At 43.9% G+C, this 12,833-nt stretch overlaps 1 protein-coding gene across 3 annotated transcripts in view; it reads left to right on the forward strand.

Moving 5' to 3' along the window:
- The first annotated feature begins 189 nt into the window (after nucleotides 1–189).
- Nucleotides 190–12,833, forward strand: part of LOC100119978 (hormone receptor 4) — a 110,892-nt gene continuing 98,248 nt past the window's right edge. The window contains exon 1 of one of the 3 annotated variants that reach the window (XM_031924358.2): nucleotides 190–1,214. In XM_031924358.2, the coding sequence (XP_031780218.1) occupies nucleotides 1,188–1,214 (27 nt within the window). In that variant the 5' untranslated portion in view covers nucleotides 190–1,187. The remainder of the gene's footprint in view (nucleotides 1,215–12,833) is intronic. The other 2 variants (XM_008205996.3, XM_008206002.4) reach the window with 2 other exon arrangements.

Below are 12,833 nucleotides of genomic sequence, written 5' to 3' on the forward strand. Positions count from 1 at the left end.
ACCCGCGAACCGAGAGGGACGGTATAGTGCAGTCTGGCAAAGGAGAAAGTCTTATACCTGCTCATAATCGGCGTTGCGCGATGTAGACATACCACCGAAATCGGGGCTGGAATCGCAGGTATTTATAAAAAAAATGCGAATACAGCAAGTCGAAAAATCGCATAGCGGAGCGACCGATTTCTAGTACACTGTGTCATAGCCGCAGCGGTACATCGCGAGCCGGTCGCCCGGCGCGTGCTGCCAGTGTCCGTATAGAAACGGAGAGTCGGTCTAACGGTATAAGTTGTTGCGCGCGCGAGCAGCGAAAGGGGGAACGACGAGGATCGCGCGCATCGTGGCGCAGCAGCGGAATTTTAAAAGTGAAACTCCCGCGAGTATATCGGCTGTGCGCACGAGGAGAAGAACCGTTTTTCCCTCGGCTTTCGGTTTTTTCTTCGAGAGACGAGCCTCCTTTGCTCTCTGTGTATTATACACATGCACGCTGCAGCCGGCGGAGATTCCCTTTGTCCTTTCTCTTTCTTTCGTGCGGGAGATACTTTGTTACGCCGGCCTTGGGCTCTTCTTATGGGGGCGGATAGGCTTTTCATCGGGATTTTTCCTTTTTTTCATTTTCAATCGTTGCGCAGGGAGAAGCTCGACGCGAACACCACTGAGTAGGACAATGAGGTTCTTTATTATACTTCGATCGGTAAACACATACACACGCGCATACTCACACCGAAATTTGTATTTTTCTCCAATCCAGTTGTGACGCAGGCAATTCGTCCCCGGTTATAAAGAGGAAAGGCGCGCGGATTGAGGATGTAAAAGTGTGATTGAAAAAAATCGCGCGTGACAGATTTTTTCCCGATAAATCGCTCGTCATCAGGACGGACGATGCTATCGACGATCGTGCAGATGACGATGATGATGATCGTGAGTGTCGTCGGTCAAGTTCAGCAGCACTAGAAGACATCGTCTCTCAGCCACAGCCGCTTCTGTGTTGTGTTGTTGGTTGTTCTTTTTCGAGACAGTGTGACACGCATTGATAAAGGGGGATTGTTGCGCTCGATAATTAATTGATAAAAGTTATATAACACATTGTGCGCCGGTCCCAGACTGTGGACTCGCAGAGTGTCTCTCCGTTTCGCGAGGAAGTGTGGACACTATCTTCTCTGGGTCGACAGGCTGAACTGGCGTTTACATTGATGGCAGATCATCGACGCGACAAAAATGTAAGCGACAGCTTTACGTTTTTAGTGCACACACAGCCCTTCACTTATACATATAGTGTTGTTTTTCTCCCCCGCAGCCCATATATCTCTCTCACTTTTGTTTTTTGCATTCCAATTTCACTCCTGCACGATATAGTTCTTATAGTTCATTCTCACGATTATTATGTACAAACACACACACACACACACACACACACACTCAAGTGTATGTTTGTGCGATAACTTTCGATTTTTAAGAGTGAGACCCGTCGCTGAAGTATATGGGGAATTCTACGGGAAAAATGCCATTTTCTGGTTGGAGAAACCGAAAAAAAACAAATGTTGAGGCACACTCCCGCATTTTTTTTTCTTATTGTACATGTTTAGAACCATGCAAAACCACGTTCCAACATCGAAAAAGTGCCTTGTGACACTGTTTTCTAGGCCCCTCGAATTCGTCGAAAAATAGACATTGTTCAACGGCATGTACCTAAAGGATAAAGGCACAAACCGAAAATGTATTACGGTAGAATGAAAGAACGAGAAAAGAGCTCACGAAAATTGCAGGATTTTTCAAACTCAAGAAAATGTATCTTTTTTTATGATTTTTCCGCATTTTCAATTGTGCGTAACTTTTCACCAAATCAAGTATTTCCAACGAATTTATTTTTAAATTGAAGCCCTTTTCCCGTACTCTCTTCTTACCGCAATACATTTTCTGTTTGTGCCTTTATCCTTTACGTACATGCCGTTGAATAATGTCTATTTTTCGACGAATTCGAGGGGCCTAGAAAACAGTGTCACAAGGCACTTTTTCGATGTTGGAACGTGGTTTTGCATACCCTGGTAGAAATGACCCTAAGAACTGGCCAGTTACTAGCCTATTCGTTTTTTTCGGTTTCTCCAACCAGAAAATGGCATTTTTCCGTAGAATTCCCCATATACACGGCTAACGAGAAAGTTTGTAACTACTTATTAAGGAGTATACGCGTTGCGAGCTTGGGCTTACGTAACGCGAGAGATACATGCATGTAAAATGTCAAAAACTTTTACAGCTCTGCTTTTTCAATTATCGACGCGAATATTACCTCGCGGCCGCGCGAGCAATCATCGTTAACGTCCGAAACAATGTATAAATTACGCGAAAGTTACAAGGATTTATAAATTAAACAAAGCATTACCCGAAGTCCAAACAGCACAGAATCTCGTTCATCAAAATCTCATTAGCAGGCCACTGACGCGCATATCCTCGATCCGCCAATAAAAGTGCATCAACTTCACGCGATACAACTCGCTCGTTCAGTAGAGGAGCGCCGCGTCTAGGAAAAGGAAGCGGAATATATAGGTGCATACGCAAACCTTCCGAGCATTGAGTTTCACTCGTTCTTCCCCAGAATCCGGAAGCGAGTCGCGCTCGAATTTTAGCATCCTCGTTTTTTCCGCCAAATTACCCTTCATTAGCTTCGTTAGCCGCGACGTAACGTTCGATACGTATAGCTGCTGCAACGGACGGACGTCGTTATGACTATGTATCGGTGCACGACTGAATTAGCATTTATAATTTTCGTGAAGGTTTGGAGGATGTCTTTTTTCCGATGCTAAGAAGCGAGAGGGGTTACATGAATATTTTCCCTTTACGGCTATCTTTTTTCAGGGTAAGGGTATAATCGGCGATCGGAGCTGGACTACAGGTATAAAATGCGTCGAAAGTTTAACGAGGAGAGAGAGGTTTCTAGATTAATGGGTACTTGGCTCTTTTTTGGTGCGGTTGTTGTTTTAGATGAGCGCTCTTAACGGCTTTTTCCGTGATTTGACGTCCAATATAAACGAATTATGTAAAGCGCGAACGGAGTAGGAAACGATTTTATATCTTCTGGCGAGTTCGATGCGAACGCGAGAGATTTCTCGATCGATGATCGAATTCGCGATCGTTGACTGGATTAATACTGTGTCGATTAACTTTGTTACGTACATTACTCACGATTCGGATGGATGAGTGATCGCCCTGTGATCGAACGGATGATTTCTCGTTCGAACTCATTTGGCACGATGCGCTTCTTGAACATCCAAATTAAGACATAGTTGAGAATTACCACGAGTCTCTGAGTATAGCCGCAAGTGTAATATACAGCGAACGCAATCGTCACGAGCATTGTTCTCTCGATTAAACCTATAGCCATTGGCATCAGCATCCATTCCTATATACCAGAGCGTTTTGCACTTTTAATACGCACGTTCCATCGATACACACGTAACGAACCTATCTCTCTCGGTTAAATAATAATAAGGAAGAAAAGAAACGCGTGCGGTGTACCGCTTCGCGTTTCCTTTCTCGACGCCGCGAGAAAAAAGCGCGTTCTTACGTCTATACGTCGTTGTATTTTTAAATTGCTCGAAACGAAACGGGCGGAAAAGTCGGCGCGTATACAATGTATCGATGAACGTTCAATAGGTGCGAGGTTAACTCAAAAATTTGCGATTGCGCAATGAGTTTCTTTCAGCGATTTATGTATGTATATAGTTCGCATTATCTTCTCAAAATTAATGACGGATGAATGTTTTGAAGGCGTTAGCCTACAGCGATTTATTTGGCTGAGAAATAAACGCCCAGGGAGAATTTAAGTGCTTTTCAGAATACTTATCCGTATAAGGAGTAATTCATCTAAAAGCTAATCTACGGTGGAACAGCAATAAACTCTCGCTGCAGTTATAGTGCGAGTGGCTCAAAGAACCTTAACAAGGCTCTTTTGGCATGTGTATAGTACCCTGCTATATATGTAGGCTCCTTGCGTAAATTGTGAGGTGGGAAACCGAAAAGTGCATGTGCGCCACCTATCGCCGCTATCCACAACGACTACAAAGAGCCATATATAAAACTGGCAAAGCTCAAGTCCTGTGATGGTAAAAGCCAGCCCAAAACTGTTTCTTTCAGCCCCCAAAATCCCAAATTCAAAGACAAAAACTCTCTCATACGCTATCTCCGTCTCTCTCGAATGCATAACCCTGCACCGGGAAAAAATAGCAGCCGCCGCAACTTTCCCCATTCATCCGCGCGCGCTCTCTTCCTCGTGTCCCTCTCTCTCTAGTGCAATAAGTCACAGCCGCGATTCTCATGTCGGGCAACCTCAACGACGCACTTATTCTTTTTTTTTCGCGCGCATCGTTATCGAGACACGACCCAGATTTGGTCACCCTATCGTTCCGCATCATCGTGCGTGCCTCACACATAGACGCCATAGAATCGGACGCGCGAGTCCACTTTCTAATGTTCAATTTGTACTCGTTAAGCGGTGGATGGACGCAGCACGTGCGGATCGTCTTTGGGAAGAAGAGTCGCTCTAGTATATGACAAATGGCCGTTGGAGAAATGTGCGGGATGTGTCCCTTTGGCTTTGTGCGCCGCGCGTGTCCGCGTTTTTTCTTGGTTAGGAAAGTCGTGAGCGTTATTTTTGTAACAGCTTTATTTGTAACTTTATTTCTGGGGAGGAATCGTATATCCGACGCTCGCGCGTGACTACGGAAAATATACGCGAGATTAGAATTTAGTATACTTAGTGCTGAATGTGCGTGTATGCGTTATCGGTCGACGTTATCGCTCGTCGAATCGAAACTATATCCGTCGACGAGACTTTAAAGATTCCGTGTCTAACGATACACTGCGAGGATGACGCGGTATTGTTGAGCAACGATCATATAGCCAATAGATTTGATAAACTAAACGCACAATTAGACGCGCTGATAAAAGTGATAAATGGTCTTTTAACTTCCACGTCAAACGTATAAATGTGTATGCCTCTAGATCTCACTGTTTACGTTCCGATAACTCCTTCTCGCACTCGCTTCTTTCTAACTAGAAATGCCTCGTCCCACGAGCAAACGAACTTTGTATACAATCAACAAACGCGCGGGATAGGTTTATAGAAAAATCGAACGAGTCAATAACTCTGCTCAAGCCAAGCGCGACGAGCTCGTGTGAAAAGCTCCCGAACACACTCGTGTCGGCTCTTGCATTCTCTCTCGCCGGCTTATTGTGCAGCAGCGCTTCCGCGATTACGAGACATTTCCTCGTCGGCTCGCCACAAAATTCGCGCCTCCACCCGAGTCGCAACATTTTCTCGATTGAATATCGATTTAGGTATTCACACGAGCTTCTGCGGAAGCGTTGGGTTGCCGGATAGGATGGTGGGACTTTTTTTGGCGGATGATGAAAGCTCGGTTATGGGTTTCGTATAGGAGTCGCGATAAAAAGCGGCGAGAAGCGTCGAGGAAATAGTCTGTTGCATGATCGTAATAACAAGTTTTTGTTGTGTTGGGTTTTGTGTAGGCCTTATGCGAAAATCACGTTGGAATAATGTTGTTTGTTCAGTCTTCTTTTGTGTGCACAGTTGGCCAATTTTCTGTGTTCTGTGTTGCGTTTTAGAGTTATTAGCGTTTTCGATTGTACTATAAGGTGAATGGATGGGTAAAGCAATAAAGTTGCGAACTCTTCTCGTAGAGATATTTTATCAACGAATAGCGAACTGGTAACGAGACACCTTTCCTTTAATCTCGAATTTTTTATCTTTTCTTCTCGGAGTATAGGCTCGCTGCATCTGTCATCCTGCAAGCTTTTCGCAGAATCCTTCCATGTAACATCCACCCGATTAAAGAAAGAAAAGATTAAGCAGCGTTTTCGTAATCCTTCGAGCGTCATTCGCAATTTGAAACTATATATACGTTTTATTGAATAACAATGTTTATCATATTTTATGATACGCAACTCGCGGCTGCGCTGATAACAATGCGTTGACCTTTTTCGAGCAGACTGCGCGCGATAGAACGCTGAACTTGAGGGTTATGCAATCGCGAAATCAATCTGATGTGGAAGTATAAGTTATTTTAATGGACGATAGTTGGAAGTGGCGGAGAGTATAAATGCTCAAAAAGCTCTGGCTTGGTTTGAACCGCTGATTTCTCTCAACTTGCTGAAAAGGTTAAACACATAAAAGCTCGCATAGTTGGTCATGCGCAAAAGGAAAATGACCAGCGCAATAATTGGGCACTTTCAAGTCTGCCCGCTGTTACGAAGTAAATTCATAAAATCAAGCATCATCCCAACCAGACCTCTTTTTAGTAGTAAAGCTCGATCTCGAATAATCGTCGCAAAAAACAAGAACGATTACCAAGCCGTGAAAAAAGCTCTGATTTCAAAGCCATCCAAACATAAAAAAGCTCTCTCTCCACACTCCACAGAATGGGAGACAGAGAGAGAGAGAGAGAGAGAGAGAGACAGAGAGAGAGAGAGAGAGAGAGAGAGAGAGACAGAGAGAGAGAGAGAGAGAGAGAGAGAGAGAGAGAGAGAGAGAGAGAGATCCACACACAGTAGCTGGTAGCTGCTGCTGGCAAGCTCTCATAGCCGTCTCGTCCGCATCGACTCTGTATGTGCAGCCGTGCTGCGCTCCGAGCGAGCGCGTCCCCTCCCCGGGAACTCTAGCCCCGAGTTCAACGTCCTCCCGCTCGGCTGGCTTCGGCCGTAGCGGCTCGGCCAAGCTCGGCACTAGGTCAGTGATGGAGTCACTGGCCGCCCCGAGCGCCGAGGCAATGACACCGACGACGACGACTATACGCGCGAGAGAGAGAGAGAGAGAGAGAGAGAGCCTACCTCCCGCTCTCTCGCTTACTCCCACTGCTATACCGGGAGCTACTGCAGCGCTGGTGGGAGACGCTGGCGCTGGAGGGGTGGCAGCGAAGGAGGGAGACTACGACTACGTCGGCGGCGAAAACGTCACGAGCGGCGGCCTCGTCCCTGTCTCTCAATTTTCATTATCTCGCCGTCTCTGTTTCGCCGGCGTGCTCTTGCTCTTTCTGTACTTCGCTCTCTCTTTCTCTCTCTCTCTCTCTATGCTGCTGTAATGTTACGCTGGAGATGGGCTCGTGCGCACAGATGAGCTTGCGGAGCTTTTTGTCGGCTCGTTGTTGTTGTCCTTTCGTTGGTGTAGCTTTTTTTGGCAGAGAGGTAGCTTTCGAAAGCTACGTCTAGATCTATGTTTAGGATTAGACGGAGATCTGCGGAAGGCAATTTCAGTAGCGTTTTGGAAAATCTCGTTGCGACTGCTTTCACTGATGCTTATTTTAATTTAAATTACTTTTCTTTGCGCACTTTCACGTTTAATATTTTGATGAAATACTACTCGACGATAATTATTCGGTTAAAACTGCAAAGCCAATCGAGAAAACGCAAAGTCAATTCATATCCCTCTGATGTACAATAACGGCCTGTAGTCTCGCAAGTCCTAAATAAAACTCCACTGTGCTCCGAACTTCTCTCGCGTACTGTGTGTACGCTGACGTACAAGTGCAGGATTATTCCGTTATACCGAATATGATTGTCACGGTCAATTGTCAAAGTCTCGAATATATATATATATATATATATATATATATATATATATATATATATATATACACACGCACAGCCTCCCATTGTGTGCCGTCCAGATGAATTCGGATTGCTGTTGACCCTCGTTATACTTCCCCGCATTAATATCTCTTACGCTCGAGAAAAAAAAGAAATCCCGCGAAAAAAGCCAATCCTTTCTCGCTCTACACTCGCTGAAATGGCCATCAGACACCTACGCAGGGGTCAATCTCGAGCAATTCCCCGGATTGTTTTCCGTACGCGCTTAAGGCTTACTTAGCGCAGCCCTTGTCTCGACGCGCGGAGAGAGAAAAAAAGTACGTAGCCCAAAGAAGGCGAACGACCGGGCGATTGAAAATCTCGCGCGCGTGTCGTCGCATTACCAGCCGATTTTTATCTTTTTTCGCTTTTAGGACCTCCCGCGAGCAAAAGCACTCCGTGTCGGTGCTATATACGAGACTCGCCCCCGTCGAGAGTCTCTCTCCGTTCGTTACTCTCTTTCTTGTCGGGACACACATCAGAGTGTAATGGCAGTTGGGATGAAGTTGCATAGGACGCGCGACTCTGCTCTCGCTCTGAGGCGTCTGATTAAACGGGGAGGGGAAGCTCGATTTGCATTTTATTAAGTTTTGGACAGTGGGTGCGGTGATTTGCAGGAATTATTTTTCATGTTTTTTACTTATTAGAAAAAAGCATTCTGTGACGTTTTGTGGCTCAACTATTTACAGGCTCTATCTCGAGGTAAACTTAAGCTCGATCGAAAAGTATATACATGTACTAAGGCCGCGCGTGCTCAGGTTAACACGAGCGCTGCAGCGGTAGCCGCATGCATAATGCATGCCGGATAATTCGTGACTTTTGATTGCGTCGTGTCATCGCGTCGCCTCATCGGGGGTCTGGTTATCTTCTTATTCCTCTTCGCCTTTTCTTTTATACAAGTGCTGTCTCTCCAATTTTTTTTCTCTCGCGGTATTACCAATTTATTTCCACGAAGCTTGTTTAAATTTTGAAGTCCTTCTTATTCCAGAGAAGATATTTCGGTCTTCATTTCGTGAAAATCAATACAAGGTTTTGTTAAAATTTTTTAGCTATACTTTTCTAATTCTACGCCTAATTGGCTTCTCAACTTTCCTGGAATACTCAAACTTCTTCTTCGGCTTCTTAGCTCTCAAACTTTTCTCCTTTCTTATCGGGAATTTTTCGCGATTAATTGCATTTATGCAGGCGATTTCCTCGATTAGAGAAAATGCCTCAACTTCATTAAAAGTTGCATGTGCGGAATTACTCAAGTTTCCACGCGATGGATGTGGCGTGTTCCTGGGATTTTCGGGACCTGGTATACAGTCTATTTTTATTGCGAAGCGTAAGTAGTCGTTAGCCGAGCAGAATTTGCGTCTCTGGTTATATAAGCCTCTAATGTAATGCATGGAAAAGTATAATGAAGTTAAAAAGTATGTCTTGCGTAATGAGCAATAACCTTCTCCGTTCTCACAATCACTGCTGCATAGTATAAATGTTACGCCGAAAAAGTATCCGTAAATGCTTCCAGGTACGCCGCTAAAGTTCGACGTGAATTTCAAAAAATTCAGTCCCCCATCCTTCACCATAAATTCCAAAAGTAAACCTGGACCAAATAAGTATACGCAGTACACCCCATCGCCTTAATGCAACTTTCTAATAAACGCTAAAAACCCACTCTCCCGTACAACAAAGAAGCCGTAGCGTCTTAAATCACTTCTCATGTCCGACAATTTTTCCAGCAAAAAAAAAAAAAAAAAAAAAATTCACTCCCCGCATCGAAGCAGCAAGAAAAGCGACAGTGAATCGCGCCTAGAGCCGCAACATCGAAAGCAAACAATCCGGCATCATTCTCGCGTAACCATCGCGCGCAGTTATACAGCGGCTCATCCTCGGCGGCTATGCAGTTCGCGTCGGGAGAGAAAGCGAGTGTACAGCATAGACACAGAGAGTGAGCTAGCGGTACCGTGAGTATACGCTACGAAGCGGCACTACGCACGCTTCCGGACGACGACGAGCTTCGCTTGCGGCGGCTCGCGGACTTTCACTCGCGAGTTACCGAGCTAGATAGTAGACGCGAGCGCGCTAGTGCAGCTACTCAGGCCATCGCACTCTGTGTCTAGGCGGCGTTCGTGCAAAGATTACGGCTCTGCGTGTACTTGCCGAGGCTTTTCTGTGATGGAGAGAAAGAGGGATAGAGGCTTTTTTGGAGATTTTTGCTTTTTGAGTCGAATTGTTGATGGTTTTTAGGCATGACTGCGACACGGAAGTACCTTATAGTTTTGTCATCGAAAAATGTGTGAGATGCGATATCTCCCGCAATTTTTGACTGATTGGGCTGAAATTTTGGAAGCAGTCTCCTCTTGCACAAACCTAAAAACTAATTTTTTTTATCCTGATCGTCTACCTTTTTTTAAAATGTGGGCACAATTGAAATTACTTTTTGAAAAGAAAAAGGTTAAGTTTTAGACTGGCCTTTTCCTCGCTGTTTGAACTTCGCGGTAGTCTTCGGCCAGCGACGATAGGTGGCGCACAGGCACTTTTTTGTATCCCCTATTAAAATCTGCGAAAAGAGTGTGTATATAGAGATGTGTCATCTGTGCCGAAAACTCTCTTTCGTTGAGCCTGCTGCTTGGGCCAATCATGATATAACTGCAGTGATACTCACGAGTTAGACAATTTCTGGCTAGCACCCTGGTTTCGTGAAATATACTGAAAACGGAACTTAAAATCATCATAATATTTTACGGCTATGATACAAAACGAAATTAGGCACCCTTTTTCAAAAACATTCAACGCGAAAGTTTTCTTCAGATCCATGCTTTATTCGGCTACAGAACCATCCAAGAGAAACATCACATCGCCAAGAATATATAAATGTATATCGAAGTACATAAACCGATCGCTTGCAACATTCCTTTACTAAAATTTATAACTTCATTGCCATACCACCTCATTCCATGAAATTCCCCATCGAATCCCCGGGTAAAAGTCGTTCTACAAGCAGCTGTCTTGTGCAAATTAAAGCCAACACACGAGGTACCTGTTTTCAGATCCTTATCACCCACAGCAGAACAAAACAAATTTGTAGAATATATTTATCGGTCGATCTCCCTCCTCGTTACTTCATCGGTACACAATGCTTTCACTGCGCGACTGAGAGGGAAAAACGGCCTTTTATAACGTCCCGCGCATATAACACGCGTCATTAACGCTTGTGCGGAAAGACAAAAGCGCGAGAGCTCGCGAGGGAGAAGACGCGAGTCGTTGATAAAATGAGGGAGTGTAGATGTTTGTGTGTGGGATTGAATCTCCGTTCGTTGAGGGCGAGGGTTGAGGAGGGGCTTTAAAACTTTGAAGAATAAGAAAGTGCTGTATGTATATTTATTTTGCGGACGTTCAATAAGATCTGGAAACAACGAGCCCATCAGAAATAATGATTCAGAAGGTTCAACTATGATTGCGAAGCAAATGAAAATTAAGTCAAACAGATCATGCAATGCAACAATTGAGTGTATCGTTCCATTACGAATTCAGTTGACTCATTGAAACAACATCGAGTTTTATCTCCGGCTCTGCAACAGTGGAGCATTTTCTGAAACATTAAACAGATCCAACGTCTCCTAAGATAGCTTCAATAGCCTTTGTCCCTTATTCCTTCGTTTTAGAGCCGAGCTCAATGCAGCCATTCAACGCTTCCGGGTTCGACGCGGGGCACTTGTATATTTTTCTGTATCGGAGAGATGTTTGCGCTCGTAAAACGCATTTGGAAGCTAATTTCGGAAGCTTCTTTCTCCCGACACCGAACGCAGTCGTTCACAGAAGAAAACTCTTATTTCATAGAATGCGCGAACAATAATCCAATTAACTCGTCGAAAAATTCAACACCTGCAGCGCGTGCGAATACTCGTGGCCTTAAGAGGTCAAGCCTGGGTTAAATCCTGCAAAAAACAAAAAGATATTCTTCTTACCAAAAAAATTTTGATTAGATGTAATTTGAAAAAAAAAATTCTATTGAAAATATATAAAATATACACCATTTTTATCGAAAAAAAAACATGTATATACCTTGTAAAATCATTGACCAAAATTCATGACATTTCACTATATAAATAAGTGTTTTCAGTCACTTGCCACGGCTTTTTGAAAGATCGAACTTTGCTAGCAATGTTTAATTGATATTTTTTAGATAACAAAATTTGTTACTAACTATATTTAATTCATATTTTTTAGCAATGTCTCTCGATAGGTCCGAGGGGGCATGTTTAAGGTACATTTTAAGCCCGGATAGAGTAAAGAAGACGGTCCGGATCTTTCAAAAAGCCGTGGCAAGTGACTGAACACACTTATTTATATAGTGAAATGTCATGAATTTTGGTCAATGATTTTACAAGGTATATACATGTTTTTTTTCGATAAAAATGGTGTATATTTTATATATTTTCAATAGAATTTTTTTTTCAAATTACATCAAATCAAAATTTTTTTGGTAAGAAGAATATCTTTTTGTTTTTTGCAGGATTTAACCCAGGCTTGACCCCTTAACGTCTCATCTCGTATTTTCCGTCTAGGTTACCTCACACACACACACACACACACACACGGTGCATTGTTAGCTTCTCGCAAATCAGTCATGGGAAAATAACGACTTGGACCACTGCTGTGTATATGTAACACCTGTATCTCTCCTGAGCCGAAAGAGATTTCTCACCGGGATATGTATTATTTTATCGACCATGACACGTCGGCTCCTATCTCTCGGGCTACCGAACCGACAATGCGGGGTCTATGAGAATTTCCGCAATCGACTTTTTTTTCTATATAATGCACTTCGGTTTTCCTTGCAAGGTTATATACTTCAGACCTTTATTTAATCTATCTCGTCCGATAGTCTCGCTATTGTTCTTCGATTAAAAACTTGCAAACACCTTCGGTGAAAGTATCCATCCACTCGTCAACCATTTTACTTCTCTCTCCAATAATCATCACACACACACACACACACACACATTATACACGCACAACTTTATCACAGCTCTCCGATAATCCACGTGCGCTTAAGTTCTCTCTCCATCCCACACACAAGGAAAAAGGCCCGTCGCGATATCGCCGCCTCGAATCGCCACGGCAGCGCACAATGCACTGCTATGTACTCTCTTTTGCCTTTTTTACGAGCTATTAAAATTAACTGGGTTACAGGTGCGATACTGGCCGTCGGAGGGAAG

The sequence above is a fragment of the Nasonia vitripennis genome, chromosome 2, assembly GCF_009193385.2.
Source record: "Nasonia vitripennis strain AsymCx chromosome 2, Nvit_psr_1.1, whole genome shotgun sequence".
NCBI lineage: Eukaryota > Metazoa > Arthropoda > Insecta > Hymenoptera > Pteromalidae > Nasonia > Nasonia vitripennis.